Raw genomic sequence first — 27,447 nt, forward strand, 5'->3', positions numbered from 1 at the left:
CTCGACGTAGATTGGCCTCGAATACGAGGCTGCATTTCAATATATATAACTCTCCTCCACGAATTTGCCCCGCATCTGTCTGCAGCAGTTCACCCACCTAGTGCACCCGTAGAAGTAGGCGCTCAACATCATGAGATTCGTAAGTGTCAAAGAAAAGCCAATTCAAAGCTTTCTCATGGTTTGGTGCTGCTCGTCAGTTTAGTGCGAATTTTCCGATACGAATCTTTGATTTTACGTGTGTTCAACAGTGCCTCTTTTACTTGGATTATTTTTTGGAAATCATTTTTTCGTGTATGGATCATGCGGTTTTTGGTGGTAACTAATTAGCAAATATTTTTACTCTTTCACAACTCAATGATTACTCTATATCTATATCGAATGATTTAAATGTCCATCAACATTCGGGATTCATGAAAATTTACTATTTTTTGGGTTAGTTTATTTGAGATTGAAAAAAATATTTTAAAGGGTTATTCAATATTGCGTTGGGCCTTAAAAAAGGCCAACATCTATTTTAATTTGTCTTAACAATCAAATGTTCAATTTGAACTTTGTTATTAACCATCGTGTTGATAGAATACAAATATTGATATACATTCCACAGCAAAGAAAGTTACACATTGGAATGTCCCGCAGAAAAATAGCTCCAAAATCATCATTAAAAAGTGAGCTTTTATACTTTTGGGAGTGTTGCTTGAAATAGAACCTACAGTAATTATTTTATGAGAAAAGTCACCCATTGCCTGCAAGTTAAATTTTTGGCTTAAGTCCGAAGTGCGTTCAAACTGTCTAATATGAGGAATTTTTCCAAATTTTCCAAGTGTATAATATTACTTACGATGTGGAATTTAAGTCCCGGTAAGCATTTGATAAGATAATACATAGTCATACGAATATGCTTAACAAAATGGCAAACTTTGTTAATTTTGGAAACGGTAAGTAAGACATCCATATTCCTTTCTGGCAAATTTTGCTATTCAGATTCAGAATTTTGTTTGAAGTCTGAAGAGATAATTTTCATTTGGATACAATTGTCAACTCTGAATGATATCTGGTTAATTATTTTCAACTTCTGCTATCATATGTGAATATTGAAACTATTGTTGCCTTATTTAAGACCCAGCTTATTGAAAATGTGAGTTTTAACCAAAGTAAATGAAAAAATATCTACTTTCTAGAGAGCCTCTAAATCCCTCAGTTAAAGAACGCCCATTTTCAAACACCCTGTAATAAACTCTTTGTAGTTCCATTGAAAGCATATTAATTCAATTAAAAGCACATTTCCAAATACAACAGCTTCCTATATTTCACATGCTTATGCATAATGAATGAATAATGAATGAACCTCTACATTCCATTCAGTAGTTACAAATTATACGGCAGAGTTTCGTAGAAATATTGTAAGTAATAAAACACTAGTTATTTCTAGTAAGTAAAGTATTGAAATAAAAATGGATTTCTCTTTAATTAAAAAATAAATCAAACTGAAAGTATTAAAATTTGTAGTCCTATTAATATTTTTTTATGTTAATGTTAATGGTGTATGTGATTATTTTATAAGGCATTTTGTTAGAATTGCAATTAAACTTTATAGAATGTTATAGAAACCTTAAATTTTGCTTATTTTGTATCCAACTTTTGCCATCGATTTTTTACCTTGCCACTGCCAGCCAAAACAGACCTTTGTTCATAATTAGCGAGCTCATACTTTTAAATCCCCACAATTTTTCTGGTGAAAGTAACTGATTTATAGCTGGTTATTTAAGTATAAATTGAACATGTTTTACAATCAAATTTAATTTTAAATTAACATTTGTATCGACCTATTTGGTTTATTATATTCATTTTTCTGTAATTTAGGAATGATTTTTAAAATATGTTCTGTATATTACTTCATCTGCAACAAATCAATTCACTAATTTAATGTTAATAAATCCAAAAATTCTCACATGTTGATGCCTACGTTCCCCTCTCGGATATTAACGAGTTAATCTTTACTTTTAGTTGCTGGTGATAAATTCTAGTTGCTCTAAAAATCTTCCGTTAAGTACGCGTTAAACTCTTCAATCAAACACTTTAAAAGCAGTGACACTGCAAAAAATGTCAATACTTTTCAGCAAGTATATTTTTATATAAATTAGTAAATTTACTATTGGGGTTGTAATAAAAAATAGCATATAAATCAATTACTTGCCTTAAAAATTGTCTAAAATATTGATTCAAGCTCATGTTTTTTTATGTTGGTGACTTAAGTTGATCAGATAGGAAGAGTTTAGATTTTTTTGAAAAGCGACGTTTATTTTTTAATATATCTAAACAAATGTTACATAAAACCTCATATACGCTTCCTCCAGAAAATGTGCCGCGTGATTTAGCATATGCGAAATTTGGCAAAACCTTATATTTACATATCTATTAAATTTTATCAATCTTCTATAATGAATAGTTTGGGAGTTTGTTAAATTATTTTGTTTTAAAAGCCAAAAAAGTCATTGAGTTAGAATTGTAACAAATTCGAACATTTGTTGGAACACTTTAATCATTGTGAAATTGGTGTTAAAATTGTAAATTATCATAATCAAATTAAAAAGTATTAAACTGGAAGGCTAAATAATAATTTATGGAACACACATTATTTATAAAACAGTTTGTTTTTTATTTGCACTATTTCTCAACTTAATGTTAAAACTGAAGTACGCTTTTTGCCTGCCTTTATAATCTTAATCACCTTTAGATGAGTCTCATTTTTTAAATCTGATAATTTTGTTCTTATGTTGCTGAGCACGCCAAGACAATACGTAATTAAGATGCCAACATTGTATAGAAATGCACGCTTTCTTAGCAGTTGCGTTTAAACGTTCACATGCTTTGGTTTTGAGTTACTGCATTTTTAAGACTTTTATCCCGATTTTATCCCCGCACAGTATATTTTAAAGTAATTTTATTAATTAATGCTTTATTAAATCAAATCAGGCAACGGATTTGCAATTTAATCCATCAGAGTTGCTTAAACGATAACTTGTTAGTTGACTTTATTTGTCACCTGTAACAAAGCCACAGCAATAATTCAATTTTCAATGCAAAACTAAAGAAAATCATTATCATTATAAATCATTATAGAAGTAAACAATAACTTAATTTTAATTGCCCTTATTATGTCGATTTTACGCTTAAATAACTGTTAAGGTTTATTGGAGATTATGTAAATGCTGAGTACGCGACAATTAATTTCAATTTTATATTCTACGAAATAAAAGTATGTCGATTGTGAGTTTGCTAATTAACTTTTTAATCCATTTTCGTTGGTCTCTTCCTTGATTGAAAATTGCAACAAGAATCGAAATCGGTCAAGTGTTTAGCACATAAATAAATGTTTAGACGGATGTTTGCCTGGCGCAATTATTCCTGCGAAGGTAACTAGCTATGTCAAGCAAAATAATGTTGCCATTTCTCTTCATTGTCCATATAAGACGTTAGACGAGCTGAATTCAATGCAAAGTTTATTTCTTTAATGAACAAAGCGAAATAAATTAATTAGCCTTTTACAAAACTTGACAACTCATACGCTGAAATATTCAAAAGAGCATTATTTGTTACCGATTTTTCTCCCGTAGAAAAAGTTGCGACTCATTAACTTTCAAGTGTCCACATCAATAATTATTCGTTTCACTTCATAATAAATAAGTAACTGTTCGTGAAAAAAGTCCAAATATTTAGCGTTTATCAACTGAACTGTGAAATTATTTAAATCGTAGGTATACATTCAAATTCAATTTGAATGAAATGTGGCTGGTAGTACTAGAATAATTGGGCCACTGGACTCAAAGTGATTGACTTACCTACTGTAATTTGAGCGATAATTCTGCTTCGTACTATATTTTATAGATTTGGATTAAATGTAAATTATCATACAGCTATAATAATTGAATTGAGTATGAAGGAAGCATTCGATGTGTTCCGTTGGAAATGTAAATTCGCGAATGAGGAGGAAAGTTCAAGTTCAAGATATTATAGGTTCTACCGTTCAATTGATATATGTGTGTATTGATGAAAGTGGTTGTAAGAAATAAAATACGAAATTGAACAATTTGAAGTCGTTGAGGACATGTTTGCTGATATTAAGATAAAGTGAAACACAACAGAAAGATTTTCATATTTTGACGAGTTTTAAATTTTTTGCAATTTTTTACGTTTTGTTATTTATTACTATATTTAAACAAATTATAATAATTTCACGGAAATTTGATAGATTTTCTGTGAATTTCGTAAATTGGGATGCAATTTTACATTATGCAAATTGACCGATTGTGACGATTAACATTTGCATGTAATTTTTTAAAAATAACTATAGAAAGTTGCTTCGAAGGGTAAGAGAGAATAAAATATTTTAAAAAGTTAATAAAGGTTTCAAAATTACCATCAACCAATTAACCATTCATAAACTGATAATTACTCAAACGTTGCGTTCAATTCATGTCAAAACTAGGTATTTGTACTTTCGTTTTATATCACGGTGGAATTTCACTAGTCGAAACATGTGGCCGAAACTCACAGATATGTCACTTGTGCAAACCGTGACAGGTGGCCGAAGAAAGTTCTGAATCCTCGAATGTATGCGATATTATCATAATTATTAAAAGAAGCGCAAAAGTTACGTTTCGGTTACATCAAATTCGCATAGTCGTAAATTGACCTGTCCAGAAGAGTTGTGGTTTTATTTGGTAATCAAAACCAGTAATCTTGGACGAAAAATTTCACTTTTTCAGTTATAGTCTTTGATTTTGGTTCGGAGCAAATGAGAAGCGCTTAAGGCCAACCGCAATATTTTTCATAGCCCCATTTTTTACACTTACATACTTATTGCATGCAGTAATTAGACTATTACTTACTTTTAAACTTTATTTAAACTGTTTTTAGATGCGATCACAGGATTTGCGTCACAATTTTTAAGATATTCTTAGTAACTATTGCAGCACTTTATGAGGATTTAGCGAATTTATTACAAAGTAGATTATAAGGTTTTATTTCATTAGGTACGATAGGAAAAGCTTTTTCTAAATATCACAGCTTTCAAATTTCTTGAATCTACCACATTCTAACTGAAGTTTCTCTGCGGTCGGTTATAATTGAGTTTCAAAGTATATTTTGAATGAGCTTTTATATGTATTTTGTAAACTGATTTTTCAATTATGTTTGTTAGACCCATTCATTATCTACTACTATCAACTCAATATTTGAGTTTATGAAGTCCAGTAATAAATTTCCTAAAGATTCTCGCTGAATAATTGGAAAACGTGTTTTTTACAACTTTTTATTTATTTTCTCTATCATTGGTTTTTCAAACATATTTATGAAGCACAATTGTCATTTCTTAAAGCGCTTAAGTAAATATTCGCAATTGTAAGATTTTAGAACGAAAAAATATTTTCTATTATTTAGTTTTTTATCATTTGATTCCGTTTGGAAAGAGCGGCTTTAGAAGAACATATTGTTCATAAAATATTATTTAAGTTTAATATTTTTTCTGGCTAGCAATTTTTTCAAAGACAAAAAACTAACCTAGAAAGTAGTCAAAACGTTTCTTTGCTTGAATGAATGAATGAATAAGTTGCATTTGCGAATAATCAATTGTATCCTTTTTGCTGTGCCAATTGGTGTAGATTCAATTATTTTATTTTGTTAAAATTGACATTTTCTAAATATATTGTTCCTGAAAATGACATTCATACTAATTTGGAGTGTCTAGAATATGTTCAAATCTATAGACACACAGAAGTAATGAAATGTAAAATCACATAAACCAGTACAATCTGATTAATTCGCCTATAAATTCCCACTTATTGAAACTATCTTATGTATCGTATACAAATGGACATGGTTGAGTTCCTTGCTGCTCATGTTTCAGATAATAAAATTCTTAAACAATTTGTCGGTTACTTTCAAATTTCAAAACGCCCATAAACTCTTGCATTTCCCCTTATACGAATGTATTCCAAAATTTCGGCATAAGCAAATTACGATTTTTTAGGCAATTAGGAGTTAGCAATCTTACTCATATGTGTTAAATAGAGCGAATCTATTAATGTTTTTTTTTCATCGATTGGTACGTAGTGTGTATGTTCAAAAACCAGACTTTTCAGTTCAGTGTGCACACACATAAATTAACGTAAATCGTTAATTTTATTCGTGTGCTAACTTGGTCAAGACTAAAGGAAATTTGTCAGTTTGGTAACTGCGAACAAGAAACTGGGGTGCTATAAAAATGTATAGTTTTTATGCGTTCATCACGTATTTGCTTACGCAAGTTTGTTCGCGTGCTTCGAAAAAAAGCTTTTATTTCAATTGCGACCTTCAATTACTGTAAGTAGAAGTACTTACAGTTTTATTGGAAACTGAACGGATTACATAAGTTAATTTGCATGTTTTCCGCCTTGGTCAAATTGTATGAGCGATATTGCATAAGGTTTTCTAAGTGGATTTTTATCCACCTTTTTTTAATCACAAAATGTATTTAATGGAAAGGCTGGTAATAGAAAGATGGAAAGGATAATGTGCAGACAAGGTTTAAGGAAAACTGAAGAAGGAAGTGCACTTTTTGCAACTAATTTGTTTCTAAATTATAGAATTTGTCAATGTCTGACAGTTCATGCTGCTAAATCTAAATTGAACCTGCATTGATCTTGAAACAAACAGCTAAGCATTGACGACATTATTCAAATTAACCGAAGATAAATCGTACCATTCAATAACACTTTTCCCTTCATTCTAAAGCCTTTACTGAAAAATTTGATCGACACGGGCATATTTCACAAATTCTGGCTTTTCAGCAATTGAATATTCCGAAAGACACGTTGAAAAACTATGAAACCACTTATTAGTTTCAAAATTTTTATTTTTCATAAGGGCACCCGTATTTTTCAAATATAATCTAATTGTTGAACGAAGTTCAAGAATGCTGAAACAATGCGTTGCTGCTTTTTATTCTCTTTGATAATTAACTGAACATGTCGAAAGCGCCAAAAGCGTAACTAATTTCATAACTTTCATCGGCAAAACGCTAATTTAATAAACACGACCATTGTTTATGGAGTTATTGTTTTACGCGTTGAATTAGACGAACGTTTCCATATGAGTGGCTATTGTGCTTGTTGATATCATTACTGAAATCGTAAATTGAGTTATACAATTTAGAAAATATTTTATTAAATTACTATCAGTCTTTAATCAACTGTCTGATCAAATGATCAGCTATCAGACAGCAGACTGTTACCTCGGACTGGAAATATTTGCCTTTACCTATGTGTTTTAGCCTGATTTTTGAGCAAATTTTGGAAACTGGAAATTTATCATTACTCTAATTCAATTAGATACTTTGACAAATTGGGTTGTAAACTGATCATAATATACTCCCAAACGACGGAACGCTTGCAGGTAACATAGATCAAACATCCTCGTTAGACTAGTTTCGTGTTTCTTTCAAGTGGTTAATTCATTTAGAAGGTGTGTAGAAATAGGCGAGATAATGAGCGTTAATTGCTCGTGATTTATTACTGAATGATTAATGGTACTACCTATCAAGAGTCATATTGTATGTTAACTTGAGGTAGGTACTTGAGGAGTGTACAATATTTTGCGTCTATCGATACTTTTTAATAGGAAATAAATTGCAGGACATGTCAATTACATTCCTGTCCAAAGCGGTTTTTTTAGTTCTTTTTCTAATCACGCAGATTATTTATTAGCTCCTTTTGCTGATAGCAACTATTTTTTAACGCCTCGATACTTAAATTTGCTGTATTGTTAGGTAGTTTTTGAATGTGTACTCCTTTTTGAACTTTTATAGCCAATTGCAATTATTGCTAGGTATATGATAACACATTTTATTTGTTTGAGCCAAAATAGAGTTTGAGTACATTTAATTGATTTTACATTTTCGAATCGAATCTGCAAAATAACATTCATAAGCAGTCGATAAAAGATGAAAAAGATAATAAATTAGAATTCTCCGCTTTTGTTATTAACTCTCAAAATATGGAATTTAGTCACAAATATTGTTAGTTCTATGCAATATGGTAGTTTCTCCAAATTTATTCAGTTCTATCATTTCTTTGGACATATTTTTTCTGTTCATGCTGTCCAACCATATAATTGTTTTTTATTCAACTTTTTAAACGACATGCATCCTACTTTATCAGCACCTCAACCTCTCTTCAATATCACAATAGGAAATAATTTTTCTATCGGTAGTTTAAAATATTCTTCTTCTTATCCTTTTAATGTGTTATCCCTGATATATCTGATTTTGTTTTCTTAAAATGTTTCCTAATTCCGGTTCTTTTTATCCAAATTTGTCTTTGGCACCATTTAAACTGACTGAAACGATTAATCATTGCTCATGTGTATTTCCTTTGAGGAGTTTAGATTTCTTTGCCTATATTGTCCGCTTAATTATTTGCATTTGGTTATGCAAGTCGATATAAGTTTTGGTCTGTCTGATTCCACTTTCATACTTTTGTACCTGTATTCATTCTCAAAGCTTTTTTGCTGACTGTTTTAAATTGTCTTTACTATGTATTTTTTGATCATTATTAATAAATGCTCTCTGTTAATCTTATTTTTGCGCTTTATATCAGCTACTACCAGATATGCTTTAGAATTGTTAGAATTGTGAATGAGTGTGTGCCAGGCCTCACCAGTCTCATAAAACATTTTGAAATACATTAATTTAAAGTTGGCCAGTAAAAATATTTTTAAAATTCAAATGTTAGTGTTAGGATATTTGTCTTGCAATTAATTTTCCAATCGCCTATACAAAAATTCCTATATACTCTTTATTTCTAACGAGCAGAAAAACGTGCCATATGGTTTCCCCATAACCATTTCACATACGAACCTAAATTGGTGAAAGTGTTTCTGAAGATAGCCAAGTGATCCACTAATAAGGAATTTCGAAAAGCTTCTCATTTTCCGTCAATAACAACATTTTTTGTAAACACATTCTGCAGCAACTCAGAGCGAAAATAAGAGAATGACTCTTGAAACTAATCATATTAAAGTACCAATGAAACCTTTAAATATTTAATTTCTTCAGAAAAAGTAGTACGCTACTGAAAACGACTCATATGAACTTGCATGACAAAAAATGTGCGATTTCTAGCTTTTACTTACAAAGAGACATTTGAAAGTGTTTTACATTTACATTATCTTATCTTCCCATGCCATTCAAATACTGAAATTCAATGATGTAAGAAAACTGGTTATCACATAGCAACTATTTTTTTTTACTTTGCCACATGGGTTTTACTACCATTCAGCATTCAAGTTGAGAAAAGATGCACAAGGTTCGATTAGTTTTTATCATCTGATGTGAAGCGCAATTAAAGCGCAATTCGGATATAAAAAGGAAAATGATTGTGGAGTGAAAGCAGTTGGAAAAGAACATCTAAACAAATACCGTTGCTATTGGGGAGCTTAAACTAGATAACCGAAGGCGTATGACAAGATAATTGGTCGTGAATTAATTTAATTAAGTCGATAAAATAAATTTGATTTTGATAAGCGGCAGTCAGGTAATTTGTTCACATACAAGAACATACTGAACTTTTCACGGAAAAAAATTGATAGAGAAAAATTTCACCTTCATTAATTCATTCGGGTTGTGAGTTTTTGGGTCACTTTCAACCAAGTTGTGAACGTTTATAAATTTTGTTATCAATATTATTTTGAAATCCGCTGTTTCCGTTTTAAATTAAATCCTCGTTCCCCAATTAAATCTAGCATGTCAATAGTGCAAAACCTCACAGAATTTAAATGAAGACGAAGCCAATTATCACGTTACTTTGTAAGCTCGTTTGGCCTAAGCTTTTGTGAAATAGTACTCCTTAATGCATTTTTGCAACTATTTGGAAACTTCTCTTCCAGCTGGAGAATTTTTGTTGAAAATTTCTAATTATTTCTTTGTCTCCAGTTTGCTTTCATCTTGAAGAATTCTTGGAAAAAAATCGCAACGCCTCGATGCAAGTCTGTCTTATGCACTATCAGATCTACTGGATTAATGGATAATGTCTTTACACTCCTTGAGCAATTCAACTGCATTCAAATCGATTTGTCACGTTTTATTTTTTACAGTTTCAAGCTTGAAATTATCAAGCGCGAAAAAATTGAGTTAAAGGTACCACTCAAGGAACTAGAGATATATATCCTGCTTCTATCTAGTGGTGGTTTTTTTGCGGTGAAAACCAACAAAGCGCTGGTACCTAGCAGGATAACGTCACAGTAGCCACGCCCATTTTAACTAGCCAATGAAGAAACGCCTGCGGATAGCTCCTGTTGCATTATTGCAAGAATGGCGAAAGCACTGCCGACCTAGAAGCTCCAAGGTCGGTTGATTAGCCGGTGGTTCAGTCACGTCCGCGCTTCAGGTTCTGGTACCGCTGCCATGTTGTCAAATTGACACATTCTTCCGGAAACTTTTACTTAGATACCAGTAAAGTGTGAAAGCGGGCCTAAAGGTGGATGCAGATGACACTCGCATTATGAGAAATGTGGCCAATTAGAAAAAGCCTCAAGAGTGATGCCGAAATCAGTTTGGGAGATATTAGGCCATTTATTTTTTTATTAAAATACATTAAATTTATTACAGAATCAAGAAATATTGGCAACATTGCCATTAAATGACGATCATTCTCTGCTTTAAGGTTGAACGGAGCTCATTGATATTACATAATATTAAGCGTGCCATTTTTTTTTTATTCACATCGGCAGTTCCTGCACGGAACTATTAAAATACGTCATTTTTTGTATGGATCTCATTGGTTGAATGAAATAATGGGAAACTATTTTGTACTAATTAAAATATTATAACATTGGAACCACACTGGAGAATCTTAAAACTTTTTCGTTAAGGAATATTTACCGCAATATAATTGTAAATTAGTGTATTTTTTTATAAGGCACGCCAGCAACAAATAAAGGTACAAATTCACGAATTGTTATGGTACGGTTTATGTTTCTCCATTCCAAATCTATTCGATCGAATGAGAAATCAGAACGCCAAAGCACTTCAACACCGAATTTGAATTTAGCCCATTAATCTTTAGACGAATTTTTTGGTCTGTTTAACATCGTCATAAAAGAAACAATTAAAATTTTATAACTTATAATTATATATTATTGTCTTTTCCATCTTGATCGTTCAATCACGATTCGTTTTTTGTGTCTTTACTTCAATTGGGGTCTTTTTCTTATTGGGTCTTTTATTTGCTGGCATGGTTGTCTTTTTTGGTCATTGGTCTACTTTGCATATTTTTGGTTTATCTGAAATGGTTTAAAGAGAAAAGATCTTTACAAATTCGATAAGAAACAAGTATTAAGTAGGTACAAAATATATGTCCTTAAATCTGGTAGGTATCGTCAAAACATCTTGTAGTATTCAGCTAAGTCATTGATTTTAAAATCTTGAAGCGACATGGTCGAAGGCGAACTGACTCAATCAGATAATCAGACCAACCAGTAAAAAAAGGTAAAGCCAATGTGGATTACCTGTTTTTGCATGAGATGCCGTGAAAGCTCTTTTGGATTACGTTTACATATTTTCAGGCATTTTAACTAATTTTTGTTTTAATTATTGCGTTTTCTAGATGTTTTCAAACGGAAATAGCTGTCTAACTAAAACACGTTTATTCTATTTTGGTTTTTCTTTGAACGCGTTTTCCAGTAGCATCATCATATCAATATAAAATGAATTATTTTTCTCATTAGTTTATATATGTTTTTCCCCTTTTTCGAGTGATTTTAAAACTAACACTATTTGGTTGATAGGACGACTTCAAAGTGGTATGTTGTAATTTGAACAGTTTAATAAGAGAAATTTTGGAAAAAGCGAATTGACAATTTGTTTGGAACTTAAATTACCTGCACAGTTCGGTACATTCAAGGAGAATGTCGATCAAACAAGTATTGTTTGCGCGAGCCAGTGATTGTGCTGTTGAATATATATTTATGAAGAATGAAAGTTTCAGTCAGTAATAATAGCAACTTTATCGTTTTTAAATTTACATTTGAGAACTTATGTCCATTTTCAATAACAGCAAATAATACTCTTTTTCCAAAACGAAAGTTTAAGTCAATTATTTGTTTCAATCATGGATCATTTGAATCCTAATGGGACTATGCGCCAAATATAACAAATCACCTAAAAATTGCTTTAAACTTGAAGTTTTAAATAAAACTTATAAAATTAATATAAATAAACAATTTTTCTTTTTATTTTTGTTTTCTGTACTTTTGGCGCTTTGTTCCCCTCTGATTATTATTAATCCACTAAATTTGGTTTATTCGATGGGAAATAGTAAGCATTAAAAGCGAAACCATTTTTCGTTCCAAAACTCACATATCCATGATCGTTATGACAAAAACTAATATATTTTTTTGGACCAGGAAAACCAGTTATTTTTATTCTTCATTAGGCTCTCCTGCACCAAGAAATATTCTTGCAAGCAACTTGCAGCTTGCTCAGCAACTAAAAACTAATTTTGATCTTGAAATTTTTTGCTTTCCTGTTAAGGATTTTCTTCTAAGTTTGCTTTCAAATAGAATTATTCTGTGCTCGTTTCTGTTACAATCAGTGGGTTCTTTTGCCCACAATTTTGTCACATTAGCATACTCTTGCATAGTAAAATTGGTTGGTTTAATCGAATTGCCTTTTCTGTGCACGAAAAATTGGAATGTTTAGGATTCGAAAGGAACTAGCCGCCTGTTTCTTTTCAGATTAATAACGGTTGCTGTATTTCTGACATGGATCTTAATTTAGTTTCTTCGAATTTGTTGCTATTTATTTGTCTGTAAAACAACCCAATTTATTAGTTATATCACCTGATCTTATAGGCTTCAAAATTCCAGCGTCCTTCAATTTTTTGTTTGATCTACTGTTTCACATTCCCCCAAATTAAAAATGTTACATTATAATCACGAGAATCTCGAAAATCTCTTGCAAAACTCCTGGTCTCGCAGGTATTAGCATTGGTCTTGTTCTTGCAACCCAGTCTTGATCTTGCTTTTTTACATGCCCAAGACCAAGACTAGACTTCATTCATTACTGGATGGACTCATGGACATAAAATATTTAATTTTTCTTCCTCTTGATTTATTTGAATAAATTGACAAAGCATTTTAATAGCACCTGAGTTAAGGCTGTTTTTTTATCGGTTATAGCCATTGTTGCCTAACATTTTTCTCTAATCGCATAAACTGCCATTCAAATCTTTAAATTACGCAGTCTACTGTTTAATTTTATTCCAGGCACCACCGTTCTAAACATCCTTTCTCCCTTTCTCTTGGTTTGTTGTTTAATTCCGACGGTTTTTTGGTAGCGAAGTTTAAAGCTGCCACTAGTGGAAACAGCACTATTTATTGCTGACGCAAATCGGTCCCATATAAAGACAGACTGGGTGAAGATTCGTTCATTCGAATAGAATTCTAATTTAATTGATTAGTAAACTATGTTATCAGTAAAATAATCGACATTGCTTAACCGCCCTCGCGCGTACTGTTCTTGGGGTCCAGCAATTATGCGGACTTTTTTCAAATTGATGAATGTTGCTGGAGAGAATTAGACCGTGAAACTCACGAAATCCCAGGCATTTTGCCGTTTATTGTTACAACAGAATACGTTCTCGACTTGACTGCCAACTGCCCACACATTAAACCTGTCAGTTTCGATTGCTTTTATAGAATGCTGTCTATTTTTCCGAAAGGCTAGAGTTTGGCTTGATGAAAGTGTCGATTTACTCACAACGTTTGATTAATGCTTATTATGTAATTGTGGTGTAAATTGACTGGAAATTTATTGTTGGTTCAACAGCGCTCATTTTAATTTTGTTTGCTTTGTCTTTATTGGTTCTGTTATCCATAGAACAGTTAGGTGTTTAAAATTTTTCAATTTTAATTTGTCTAATCTGTTGCGCAGCATGTTTTCCACATCAGCTAGTCATCTCGCATTTATCCAGCACTAACTATCCTAGTAATAACCTAATAACTAGTGTGCGGGGCGATCGAATACAAATAACTTGCAATTTACTTATTTGCATATTAACTGTTGTGAAACAATTCGATTCGATTTACATAGTTTTCGTACTTTAAATACGCATTCAAATTAGCGGCCTCAATCCTGAAAAGAACAATGCCGTTCTGCTCGATGGATTCAGTAACTTTTATCTAAGCTTGCTAAAAACGAAAAAGGTGCGTGAACATGAAATTTATTTGTTTTTGCACTGTTTCATGGCCGGCTTTATATACAGGTAGGATTTGCAAAAATCTGCGATTTGACAGCCAATTAGCAATATAAATATTTTATGACGATTTTGGACGAACATTTTTTCCGCTCATCTGATGCTGATAAGGCCTCAATGAAAGTTGGGCCGTAAATCAATTAGTCGCTGCAGCCGGAAACCCATTAGCATGCGTATAATCAATTTATTTATTCAATAATCTATATTATTTATTGTTATCCCGAACTCTAACCCACTTGACTATCAACTTTATATGATTTATATCGGCTACACGAGCCAGTTATTTCAATAACAGATTTTTAATAAATTGGTTTATGCACAATTATTACTTGGCAGATACTAATATGTTTGGAACGTTTGATTAACTGCAAGGTTTGACTAAAGAATAATGTCGATTTTTCACAAGTTTTGATAGGTTGGCAAGGTGTATTAAACAGTCTGTAGACTTGGGTGTGCTTGATTGCTTTAATGAGATAAGCACATGTGAAAGGCTCAGAAGGCGCCACATGCAGAAATTTAAGTATTTTTTTCGATATTTGTTGTTTTTTGATACTGTTGCCTTTCAATGGGAAATTGTTCAGTCTAATTGTTGCTCTAGCTGTAAAGTAATTGTTAGAAAATTCATTATTTCCCTTCAATGTTATATTTTATTAGTTTAATGCAATATTTTCAATACTTTTCTAAGTATTTGTTTAGCTTAAACTGTAACCAAATAAATTGAATCCGAAATAAACTTTCAGTGTCTGGCACTATCTTCAAATTTTATTGCCACCATGGGAGTGAAAGTTGGTTTAGGAAGGGTTTTTCCAAATTTAATCTTGAGTAAATACGCAAATTCTTTGGAAATCATGATTCTTTTACGAGATTTGGCTGACGTTTTCTACACACATTCTGCAATTCAACGCTTTGTATGCAACTAACTGATCATTTATCGCCAACATGTCATACTAATGTATACAATTTGCAGATCATAGAGAATTTTTGCTACCAGTATATGTATTTTCTATTACTTAATGACTCGAGATGTAAAAAAGCGAGTTTAAAACCCTTCTTCACCGTTGAGCTTGATTTGTTGCTGCATATACTAAAAACGTCCGTGCAAACCGCTGCAAATCTACATATAAATTGTTCTATACATTTTTTTTCATACATAGTTGCAGTTTGAATATAAACTAAGTTTCGTTCGTATGTCCAAATCGGCTTAACATTTTGAGATATTAAACTGAAGGCTCATACGCTTTTCACAAAGAACAATTCGGCGAAGGAACAGAATTGTTCTTACCAGTTTTCCGTTCAGTTTTGCTCTTTTCTACTCCAGAATTACTATCTTATCATACTCAACGACCTTTTGAGTTTCTGCCCAGCTTTAAACATTCTTGTCCGTCATTACTATTTGTGTTTCAACTTTGCATTTCTAACCTTGCAGTTGCCTTTTCAAGTGTTTCAAAGCGGTAGTGAGGGAATCCAAGTTTAAAATGAGTATTTCGTCTGATCTTAATTCAGATTCAAATTATATTAAAAATTTTAAAGGTTTTCGGAGTAATCTTGAACTGTTTCTGTAATCTGAACTTCCGATTTTCCTCATTTCATCTGATCTTTAGTTTGAACCTAAAGGCTCACAATATGAAAATGTGTTGGAAAGTGTCCAGATTGTATAAGTAGTGATTGACGTTCACTTTAATCACTCGACCAGATTACTTCATTATCCGTCCTCGTTTAATTAACCGGATACAATTTCGGATTAAAATGCACTTTAAGGCAAATCCTAATTAATTCGTGCAATTTTCTATAGCACAATACATAATATGCATTGGAAAACCAACATTTAATGAAATGTTCATTCACGTGATGGAACGAAATTGCTTTTTAAAGGCTTTCACTTTAATAATGCCAAAGAATTAACCGTGATAACGAATATACCGTGTATTTTCACGTATTATCTCGCATGTATTTTACACGGTTTAATGAGCAGAAACTATTAAGTTGCATTATGCAGGCCTGATTCAGTTTGCTGCACCAACCCCATTGATCAAAATTGAATAATTATTAGTTTAATTTTGGATGAATGCAATTTATGTATGCTTTGAGGGCTCACTCGATGCTATAAGCTAATTAAATAATTCGCAAATGAAAATTTAAAAAAGTTTATTGCTGAATAGGATCACTGAGATATTTAAAACATGGAATACAAATTAATTAGGAATTTTTCACTGTGCTTTCAGACATTCATTACCGTTTGCATAGCCTGTCTCGCAGCTGTGGTTAGAGCACAGTTTGGAGGCTTTGGCTACGACTTCAGTTCTTATGGAAGTTTCGGACTCGATAGCCGCCTAACCAGGGCAAGAGACCCAAGAGAAAATACTGGACCGGTGGTATTTCCAGTGGCTCCTCCAGATAACGGCGAAACCAGTGGGGTAGTTGTTGGTGCTTCTGGATATGGATTCGTACCTCCAAATAGCCCCAGTAAGTCTCATCATTAGATGCGATAACCGCATGAATCGTTAGTGAAAGTGTAACTGATGATAATCATTGAAACTGTTGGATTTTTACTTTCTTATACTAAAATTAATTTCTGAACTTGAGGTGTGGAGTTAATTGAAACGACAAAAGAAAACATTTGGTAGTTCTTCAAGTATATTTTCCAAAATAAATACAAGAAGTGGCTAAAAAGGTTTCTCTTGCATGAATATTTTAGTTTGCTTTACTGGCCGCTCGAAAGAGACTTTTTTAATATAGAGATTTTATAAACTTAAAGTTAAACACTTTCTCTTTTCTTTATTACATATCTAATATTGTAAATATAATGTTATTTCTGTAGTTTTTCTTAGTTTACGTGAAAGGTAGTTCCAATAGAAGTTGTGATGAATTGTTTGATTAAAATGTAGGATAACGAAAGGAATAAAAGTTAATTAAAATCTGAAGTGATTAAATTAAACAAAGGCGTAAAACAGCAATTAGGCAAAACAATGCTAATTCGTTTTTCTATTCATTTGGCTAACACTCTGTCAAGGATAAATCAGTTTCTAGCATTAAAACATTGCCAAATTTAAAATCGGCTTTAAATCTTGTATTTTGTCTTCTGATATTTGAAAGCAAAAATTTTCCAGTGTGATGAATTTAGAATAGAATACAATATAGGTAAAGTATTTAAAATAAAATTTGCCAATTATTTAAACCACTTATTTTTATGCTACACTCCACAATAAACCTTAAAAATCAATTTATGGTCTTTCATATTTTTTTTGGGATGACATCAATACAAGTACAGGGCACAATTATAGTAGTTGAATATTGTGCTTTTTGCAAAAGCTTGCGATGGATTCTGATTAAAACGAAAAATAATGCAGTGAAAAAATGTGCAGTGATTTCATGCAATGATTATTAGTTACGTGATAAATAATAATCAGTTAATAATCACGTAAATATTCAACAGAACTTTAATGATTATCAAAAAATACATCTTTAGAACTAGACATCGAATGTTTCACATGGGTTTGGAACAGTTTAAGCAAAAATCGCCGGTTTTGGAATAATACACTATTAATATTTAAAAAGCTGGCTTTTGAAATAAATGAACTTAATAATGACTATTGCAGTCTATAGTAAGGATTAAAATAGTTCTCAGCAACAGAAAGCCAGTTTATACTTTGCCCTTTCGAAGTCATGACTCACATCTAAGCTATAAATCATATCAAGAGAATTTCAGGTAGTTTCTAATTATCGTAGTTCATAATTAAAATTCTCGCCATCTGGTATGGAACATCAGCTGCATGTAGTTGCTGTAACAAAGCATCAACTTAGATTATTCTATTTCAGCTAATTTCACTTTGTTTCAATTATTTGCGATTTTGAACGATTTGTGTACGGTAATTACGCGAGTCTAGAGGATCGCATGAATTATTGAATGATTAGAGAAAAGAGAAAGGAAAAATGTTAGTAATTTTTTAATTAGTTGCGACATTCATTGACCTCTGATGGCCTTTGATTTGGCATCTTTTTCACACCTAAGTCTCCGATAATCAGTAAACATACATTTCAAATTAATAACCTTAGATAATCAGCACATATTTGGCGAATGCCTTAACAGGGAATACGGTGTATAGACACCGCTTTATTTATTCATGTTTAGCAAGGCGTTAAATCCGTTTTAACAAGTGAGCAATTAAGCGATCAAATAAAACTGTTCGCGGTTGTAAACTACCGTTAAATTCATTTTTTGTAAGGAGATTCTTGGTATAACTTCAATTGAATTTCGATAATCTGCAGTGAAGAACAAATTATTCAATGAACATGTCCGTGATATTTACACGGTGTTTAACCGGGAATTTACTTATATATTTTGACGATTTCCTGCATACAATGTGGAAGATGATTTATTTTAAAATAACTATCTACAAGAAGCATTAACTTTTCTCTGCTGACTGTAGGAATCAATGGATTTTGTTTTAAAGCAGACTTTTTCAGAAGGACTTCCTGCTGTTTAATTTATGTCATATCTGCATATTAATGCAGATTGTTCACTTAAATTTCTCTGAATTTGATCCCCTACATGCGGGCTTTAGTCATTTCTGAATTGCTTTCACCTGCTTGAGGCTGGAATTGGATCTCATAATTTTCTAGAAATCTCAATAAATACTCATTTCTGAAATACTGTTTCCAAAGGTTTTTCTTCTAAATAACGATCTTTTCCTTCCCTGCTGTTTTATCGTCATAACCAATTTCCATTTCTGTTTCATCATTTGTTGAGGCTGAAATCTGATAAAATCTAATAAAATCAATTCAATCATTTTCAGTTGCAACATAACATTAAAATAATTTATTACTTCTCATTTTTCATGTTCTTAGCTGATTCTTCGATATTTCAAAGTGAGTCGTTCAAAGTATGTGTATACAGCCTTCAAGTGAATGCTCACTTCATGTGTATATGAAAAGGTTTATTAATGAAGCGGTCGATCATGCAGAAACTTGCGATATTCGGTCTCCACAAAAACTTACGTTATGGCAATTTTACGAGCGGAATACAAGTAATGGTTTATCAGAAAAAGCGTTTCGGCATTTTCACATGTCGAATGGCTTGTAAGTAAGTAAAGGAAGTTGTCTGCAATTTTAGACAAAAACCTAAAAATCCATTAGGTTTTATTTTCAATAGCTTAGAGATAGATACATAATGGCACTACAAAAAGTGTAATTCGGTTACAGTGATGTTGTATTGTGTGGAACTAATTTAAAATATCTCTAAGTAATCGAAACCAATTAGTTATTGCAGATTTTGTATAAAGAGATCAGATTATATTTACTTTGCTTTTTTCGAGTTTTTTTAACAAAATATTATTAATTTCTTTCGTTGCCTTGTTCTCATTAGTTTGCTATGCTGTTTTTATTGTTTTAGAAACAAAATTATTCCAATCAATGTAAAGTGGCTCAAAGCCAAATCATGATAGTAATGTTTTCATTCATATAGTTATTAACATAATCCTGCTTCTTTTGTCTATTCCGAAACAGTTTATGATGACTTAATTCTCAATTAGAATCGATTGGGACGATATTCTTAATATTTTTACAAGAAAGTTGACTGTACAGACCCAGTCTAAAATCGAATATTTGTATTTCATAAATATCTGTGCCTTAGCAGTGTATTTCTCTCACTTGTACATTGTTAGTTATACAATTCCCTTAATCATCCCTTCAGATTTCATTATTTTGATGGATAGTTTCGTCTATTATGACTTGTTGCCTCATCCTTCTTGCATGTAAGTAATATAATTAAAGCTAAGGAGATCAGGGCGAAACTTTGCATCCCTGGGGACAACTCGATTACAATAGACGAGAACTCCAGGAACTGCGCTTGAATAACTCATTTCCAAGACCCAATTAGATATTGTCCTTTGCCTGTTACAATCTCCGAATTTTCAATTAATCTGCTGAAAAACAATGAACCGATATCGGAGGTTTGCTGGACAGTGGGGTTTATCCAAAACCTGTTAGATGTTTACTTATTATTGGTTCAAAGTAGGAACTGTAACAGTAATAGATTTGTGTCTCTACGAAAGAATATTTGGTTAATCAAATCAGTTATGCATACATATTATTAAGTGTTTTGATATTTTCTGTTTCAAATTCCGTTTTTGTTGTTCATTGAGCAATTAGGGAATCATCAGCCGAACTGAATAATAGTGCCATAGAGATTTGCGCATCAATTGTAAATGCATCAAAGATTAAACACATTTTTTGAAATTTATTGCCAAATTTTAATTTATTCTCTGTAGGAAGATATAAGAAAGATTTCGTTAAAGAAAACAGTTTTCAAAGCTCAATTCAATTTGCCCCTGGAACATGCTCGTGTTTGCCAGGCAAATTGTGATATTTCCCACTGTAAACCGCCGAAAATTTATCGCACACAACCAAACTGGAATTTAAACAAGTCAAGACATGTATTATATTGAGGCGGTCACTCAGGATATCAGATAAAGACAAAGGGTCCCGAATAGTGGAAAGAGCGGTTAAGAATTGTCTTCGTGTCTTCGAGAACATGTTCTATAGGCCTGATTCAGGGTTGGAAGCTGACTTTGGATGATTAAAATGCCCATTGTAAATTAAAGAATCTGACGAAAATACAATTTTCAAGATAAACAATTGTACATTAGAACCTTTGCATGTATGATATACAAGATAAGCACACATGCAAAAAAGGTTAATTGCATGATTTAACCAGGTTTTTCATTTATAATTGAAGGTACAGGACAACTGATTTTTTAGTCATACGATTTTTTACTTCATTGGTCTTTCATATTTCAACGGAAATGGATCATTTAGCTAAAAGGACTAGTGCAACATAATAACAAAACATTTTTCATGTAGTTGGGCTTGGTCATGTTTCTTTTGTGTTTTTGACTGATTCGACTGATTTTTATTTCAGGCTCTAGGGCAATAAAAAACCTTATTTAGATGTTTAGGTGCTTTTGACTGCAAAAGGTAAGCATATTTTTATCTGAATTGGGGTGAAACCAGTAATTTAAATAACAATTTTACAAAATATCCGGTCTAGTAAACAGGTGCCGGATTTTTTTCCAAGGTTCAACCGATATCGGTCACAAGAATTGGAGTTTCTTAATCGTCAGTTTATCAACTTATTGTAAGTGTTAAAAACATGTGGTCTTGAAAATCGATCCATTAGATATCGGTTTTCGAGAAGAATTTCGAATGATCGAAAGAGTTTAGAATGATCGGTTTTCGAGTAGAAAAAAACACATTTTTTTATTTCTTTTATCAATGCCAATGAAATGGACTCAAAACAGAGAATAGGAGACTCTACTAATATCTGCTTAAAAGCTCAGAATCCAAAACAACCGACTTGCTAACGCAAAAAATTGCGTCCAATTTTAAATGAATTGCGTTGAAACTGTACACAATTATTGAGTTTCCATCCTGGCGTTATTCAAATAAGAGCTAGATTTTCAGGCCCCAAACTCGAACATTTCAAAACTTTATTCCTCGAAAAGGAAACTTGGGACTATAGAGCAGTTTTTTTTTAAACTTACCCGTTCTGTTGGTCCAGAGTTTTGTGATCTAAATGGCAATAACCTATTTAGGTCTAATTGAGCTCAAATTGGAAATATCGCGGTTATCGTAGATTTGATAACGCCTTTAATGACCCATTTCTCCAAAGATTTTCTGAATACGAGACTTTACTTTACCTCTTCGGAACCAGCAGTATCAAAACATTTTATTTTGGTTAGTTAAATATTATTAACTTCTAAAATGGTAGATTCAAAATCGGGGAAAGGCCCAAACTTTTTCAAACGAACTTAGAACTGTAGAACTATTCCTTTATTAATTGTGTTTCATCATCAATCGAGAATTAGGTTCCGAATTAAATGTCCGTGTGTGAAATAGATACAAGAAATTTTCTCAAGATGTAAGGCAGTTGTAAGAAGCTAAAATGTAAGGGTCTATATAGTTGAAACGGTTTAAAACATCTGAGTAGCCCCGATAGTTTTTTCGCTTAGAAGATAGTAATTTAGGCAAGGGTGGATATTCTTTCAATTAGATGATTCAGTCCAATGACCAGTCCAACCTTGCAGATGTTTTTTACGGTACTAACAAGTCTGCACTTTGTTCTATGAGTGCAGACGTTTTTGCTCTATTGGCTGCTTTGGTTAACTTTTGGCAAAATTAATTTGGCTCTTTTGAATTTCTTAGAATAATCCCTTGCCAATGTATTTTCGAAAAATCAAATTGTTTAAAAATACATCTGTTACTCTAGTGAAAAGAGCAAATATTCCTTATTATACAAAATTAGGTTAAAATACCACTTCTGCTTAGATTTTTACAACTCTGCCAAAATCTGCTTAGATTTTTACAATTTTTTTGTCTCAAGTCTCTCTGGTCAACACTGCTTGCGAACCGGATTTTCAATAATTTGTTTTTCCAAATTTGGTCCAGCTAGAAATACGCTTGCTACACCTCTGAAAAGCAAATAAATTCTTCAAGCAGTGTTGTGAGTTTCATCACATTGGCTACGTCTGCTGATTTTAGGCGAACTATTACACTTTTGGTGATTACCAACATTTAAGTGTAATCCTTTTAACAATGGATTCGGAATTCTAAATACACTTACATTTCTTAATTATTATGTTTAATTTTAAACTCATAACTTTTAGAGACAAACGCTAAATTGAATAATTTCTCAGAAACGGTTTCTATTATCTAAATACAAATTAGGGCCTTTTCTTTTCAATTCAGTCCTAAAAACATATTTCGTTTATTAGATTTAAATGTACCCTTCTAACATTTAAAAGAATGAAAAATAAACGTTAAAAACCACATTTTATCAATTTCCTAAGGAAACAGTTTTGTTTATATTTTGGAATCAGTGAAAAATATCCGAGTATTCAGTAAGAACTTTTTGAAGCAGCGTCACGCATGTATGCTACTTTCCAGAGATATAGACGAAAAATTTAATAATAACTTGAACATTAAAATATACTTACGTATATTGGTTAAAAGTTGGTCGTAGCTCAGCAGGTCAAAATCAATGAAATGGGCTTTTATCTCTCTTTCACGATGAATTGTTGTCTATTTTCTAAGACTTTCCTGACTCATTCATATTACAACTGTATCTTACAAACATAATGGCTCCCGGAAAATCCCTCTTTGTTTAAATTACAATCAATACATTAAGGTCAGGGTGCCGACAAAAAAAATCCACCTTAGTACTGAAGCAAATCGGTTCCGGCCACAGTAAATGATCATTAACAGTACTTACTGTTCAAAGCAAACAAAGTACTGCCATTTAACCGAGTTAAATAATAAATTATACCTCCGGTGACAGCATAATCGATCATATTTCAGCAGTTACAAAACGATCTACATTTTCGTTTCCTGTTGGTTTTTCAGCAAACTGGATTTTTGCACACCTTGGTCTTGACATTACTTTTGCAAATTGAATGCCTTCGTTAATTACTAGCTACTTTTCAACTAACATATTTTTATTTTAGTTAGGAATAATTCTAGTGAAGTTCCAACGTTTTTAATCCCTGTTATAATGGTTAATAACAATTAGTCCAAGGACAAGAGTTTTTCCTTTATAAACCAGATAATGTCATTAACCTTCATAGAATTTGAATTGGCAAGAGGTTTTGCGGATATGAGGCTTTTAATTAATATATAATGTTTTTATTGGCGGTAAATACATTACAATTAAGCCGGTTAAGTACCTATCAACTTTAAACAATTGAATGCAATATATATCATTAGAATGCTGAAAGATAATTTTTTCCACATGAATCATATGGATGATTTTTAGACAGTATTCGCTCTTCAAAGGTACTTGAATTAGCCAAATCTGCATTTTTTCCCTACGAACTTTCAACTTTACGTAGGTAATCACTAAAACTAAAGCATTAGAAAAGTTTAAGCCAAATCTGCGATTGTAAGAAATCCTATATTCGCTTAACTCTTATGTGGGAAGCTGACCACCCAAATAAGAGTTTTCAATTTAACCCGCGCCATAATATGGTTTTCGCTTTCTTCTTCGATTGAAATTTAGCTACCTTTCAAACTGGTTTAATTTAAGTTTTATGGGAATTTTACCCCTGAAGCGATCTTATTAAATAATCTGTCCTGGTTCATTATAAGTATATTGCTATTCAGGCAGCATTTAATAAGTTTTTAATTACAGCTACGTTTTGATAAATGAACTATTCAATGGGTTGCTTATGTGAAGTAATTTTTCAAACGAACTTCGAACGTTTCAATACGTTCAATCGATGTTCAGTTTGATGTAAACAAAAGATTGGAAATTAGGAATTCTTCGTGATTTTTTCCCGTGATTGTATTTAGCTCAATATAACTTTTTATGTTATTAATTGTCTATTTCTTCGGTTTCTAATTATGAGGTCATGTTTGGGTGAATCAAGCAATTTCTCACACACGTTCATTTTTCTGAAAATGTTACAATTATGCAACAAGTGAGAGGATTTAAACAAATATGATCTCACACACATGAACAATTGGCATTCGACTGATAAATAAAGCTTTTTATGAGCGTTTAATTTATTTCATTTGTCTAATAAGGAAGTCTCACGCAAACCATTTACTACATACGAGTTTTTGCTGAAACCGAACTACAACAACTCGATTAGTTAGGATTTTTTACGCAAGAACTCGACCTCGTTATTGAACTATCAAATAACACTAAGGTTGGCAAAGCCAGATTCATCACAAGAACGTGACTTGGGGTGATTCGTAAATTCCGCATTCTTGCTTAAAAAATACCAATTATTGTCTTATGACTGCCAAGGCTGCAATGCTTTAACATGAATAGTTTTGTCGGCATTTAGTACTCAAGTTTAACTTAATTGACCCGAAAAGGATATAAGTATCGAGCTATAATCAAGGACGACATTATATTTATGATAAACGTGGGTTCCTTTTTTTTCATTAATTTGAAATTGCCATGAAATAGGCAGAAAGACGAACACAAAGATTGCTTCACTTACAAAGTACCATACCTTCACAAAAAAACATTTAGGAATACATTTTTTAGAACACTTTTGCTACCGAAAATAACATTAACAAACGTAAAGAGAACATTTTCTGAAGCATGAACAGCGATGCCCAAAACAAAAACGTTATTCTGTTTCAAAATAAAAGAATTGAGTTGGTCTAAGTATTTATGATGAACTCGCATTATTTCAACATGTTCTTTTGATTTTATAGTCTATTTCGTGTGTTACTTCCAATGCCTAACATGTTTTGTTCATTTAAACAAGTCAAAGAGCATGTTTACCAAATTGTTAAATGTGAGTTTTGTTAATGTTTTATTGGAAGTAAATAATATAAAATTACACTATCGATACAGTTGAAAATTAACCAGCGTCAAATGATGCATCTTACTATAATCTAAAGTCAACGACATTTTTCAATTTCAACAAGTTCAAGTTCAAGGAATCATTTGCTGTTTATTCAAGTTAAATTAAAATTTTAAATACGTTTGCAGTTTTCACCATATTTTTCCTAAACTCGTTTTCGGATAATCTTTTGGGAAAGCACCGTATAGAAATATGAAAGAGTACATTTAAGTTTGAGAAACCAAAACAATTCAATAAAAAAGAATAGCCTTTAACGACAAAATGCCGTAGAATTACCATTTAAAGTTTTATTGATTAGATTACCTAAACAGCTGTTGAAACATTCAAATATTATTATACATTTATCTCAGGTTACAACGATCAATGATTATCACAAAGAGCGACAAGCATAGTTTCTTAAATTAAATAGATTAAAGGAATGCTGATTTAATATTGCAAATGTTGCACTGTTTATAGTAAACAAGTTTGGCTGCCTATTGACAAAGATGGATCTTTCACAAGGATCGCCTACATAATTTGTCTGTGGTTATCGATATGGTATGTGAAACAACTGATCCACCATTGAAGTCACTATTATTGCGAGATTTTATATTGCGAGATCGCTCTTAATCTCACATAGAGTTCCATAGAAAAATTGTTGAGATTTCGCTAAGGATCGCAACGGATCAGGCACGAAGCCATAGATTTTTGTCTGAATTTAGGGGGACATCAATTTGCTTTAACTTTGCTTTTTTAATTGTGATACTACGACCTTAAATGCTTCAAATTACTTACTTTTTGATATGTGTGCCAAGCACATTTTTTCTTTTTAGCCAGCATTACATGATCTCTCGATTTCATACAACGTTTTTCCACAATTCGCAAATTTCACAATGTTCATGGTAGTCAAATAATTAATATACCATATGAAACTAATAAGACACAGAACTGTGAAATTGTGGGGAATTTAAATTCTAGGCTCTAGTAGATCGCAAAAAGCTTTATTTCGAATTTTTTGCAAGCAGGCAAACAAACCCGCAAAACGTCCAAAACTGCATTGTGTCCAAACACCGTAGTACATGTACAGTAAGGATCAAATGTATTTGCAAAATAGAAAAAAACTCTAGGTAGTTCGTAAAAACTTTTGTCGAAAATGCAATTTTTTCCCATGTATTTATTGAGATGAGTTTAAAAACATTTATGGAAACAAAATAGGTTAACGCAAAACATACGTTGTGAACATTATGTTGTTTTTCTAGGGGGTCCTGGACGATACTTCGGATACTTCTAGCCATCGCAACCAAATACATAACAAATTCAACTATACCAAGAATCTCATAGGTACTGCCCGTTTTGCGTGTAAATATGATCAGGGTGCTTAACACTGCCGTGTAAATAATTATTTAATGGACATCAAAGCCATGCTGTGGCACGTTTGTTAATTAATGTTTAAAACACAAGTTAGCTTAAGTATTTAATTTTACTTCATAATGTCTCTGTGTGAGCGCAAATGTCGACATGTGCAATAATTGTAATTTTATTTATTTGAATTAATTATAGTTTTATCAGGAAATCATGCTGTTTTTTCCCTACCATTAAGACCTTGTATAAAGGATTCACAATCTGTTGGATTCCTTGTTTGCATTGGAACACTGGAGCAAATGAGAGATATTTATTATTCGTTGTTAATCTCCTCAACAATAAATAATAAATACAATGTCTGCTTAGTGTAATTTTCTTCCGAAGTAAAAAGTTTCTTTGCACAACTTGCTCGAAATAATATGGAAGATGTTTTCGTATTGTTTCGT

The 27,447-nt window shown here is 32.0% G+C and overlaps 1 protein-coding gene across 4 annotated transcripts; it reads left to right on the forward strand.

Annotated features, from left to right (window-relative positions):
• Window positions 1-27,212, forward strand: LOC109542199. Of its 4 annotated transcripts, none has more exons than XM_019911324.2 (4): window positions 2-139; window positions 16,511-16,751; window positions 21,205-21,260; window positions 26,899-27,212. In XM_019911324.2, the coding sequence occupies exons 1-3, from the start codon at window positions 131-133 to the stop codon at window positions 21,231-21,233; spliced, it is 279 nt and encodes a 92-aa protein (XP_019766883.2). In that variant the 5' UTR covers window positions 2-130; the 3' UTR covers window positions 21,234-21,260; window positions 26,899-27,212. The 4 variants fall into 4 exon arrangements, with proteins under 4 accessions (XP_019766882.2, XP_019766883.2, XP_048526392.1 ...); XM_048670435.1 differs by lacking the exon at window positions 2-139 and adding an exon at window positions 167-315; XM_019911323.2 differs by lacking the exon at window positions 21,205-21,260 and having other exon boundaries at window positions 1-139.
• Window positions 27,213-27,447: the final 235 nt, after the last annotated feature.

This window comes from Dendroctonus ponderosae, unplaced genomic scaffold, assembly GCF_020466585.1.
Source record: "Dendroctonus ponderosae isolate FM_Combo_2020 unplaced genomic scaffold, Dpon_F_20191213v2 Dpon_F_20191213_1, whole genome shotgun sequence".
NCBI classification, from domain to species: domain Eukaryota; kingdom Metazoa; phylum Arthropoda; class Insecta; order Coleoptera; family Curculionidae; genus Dendroctonus; species Dendroctonus ponderosae.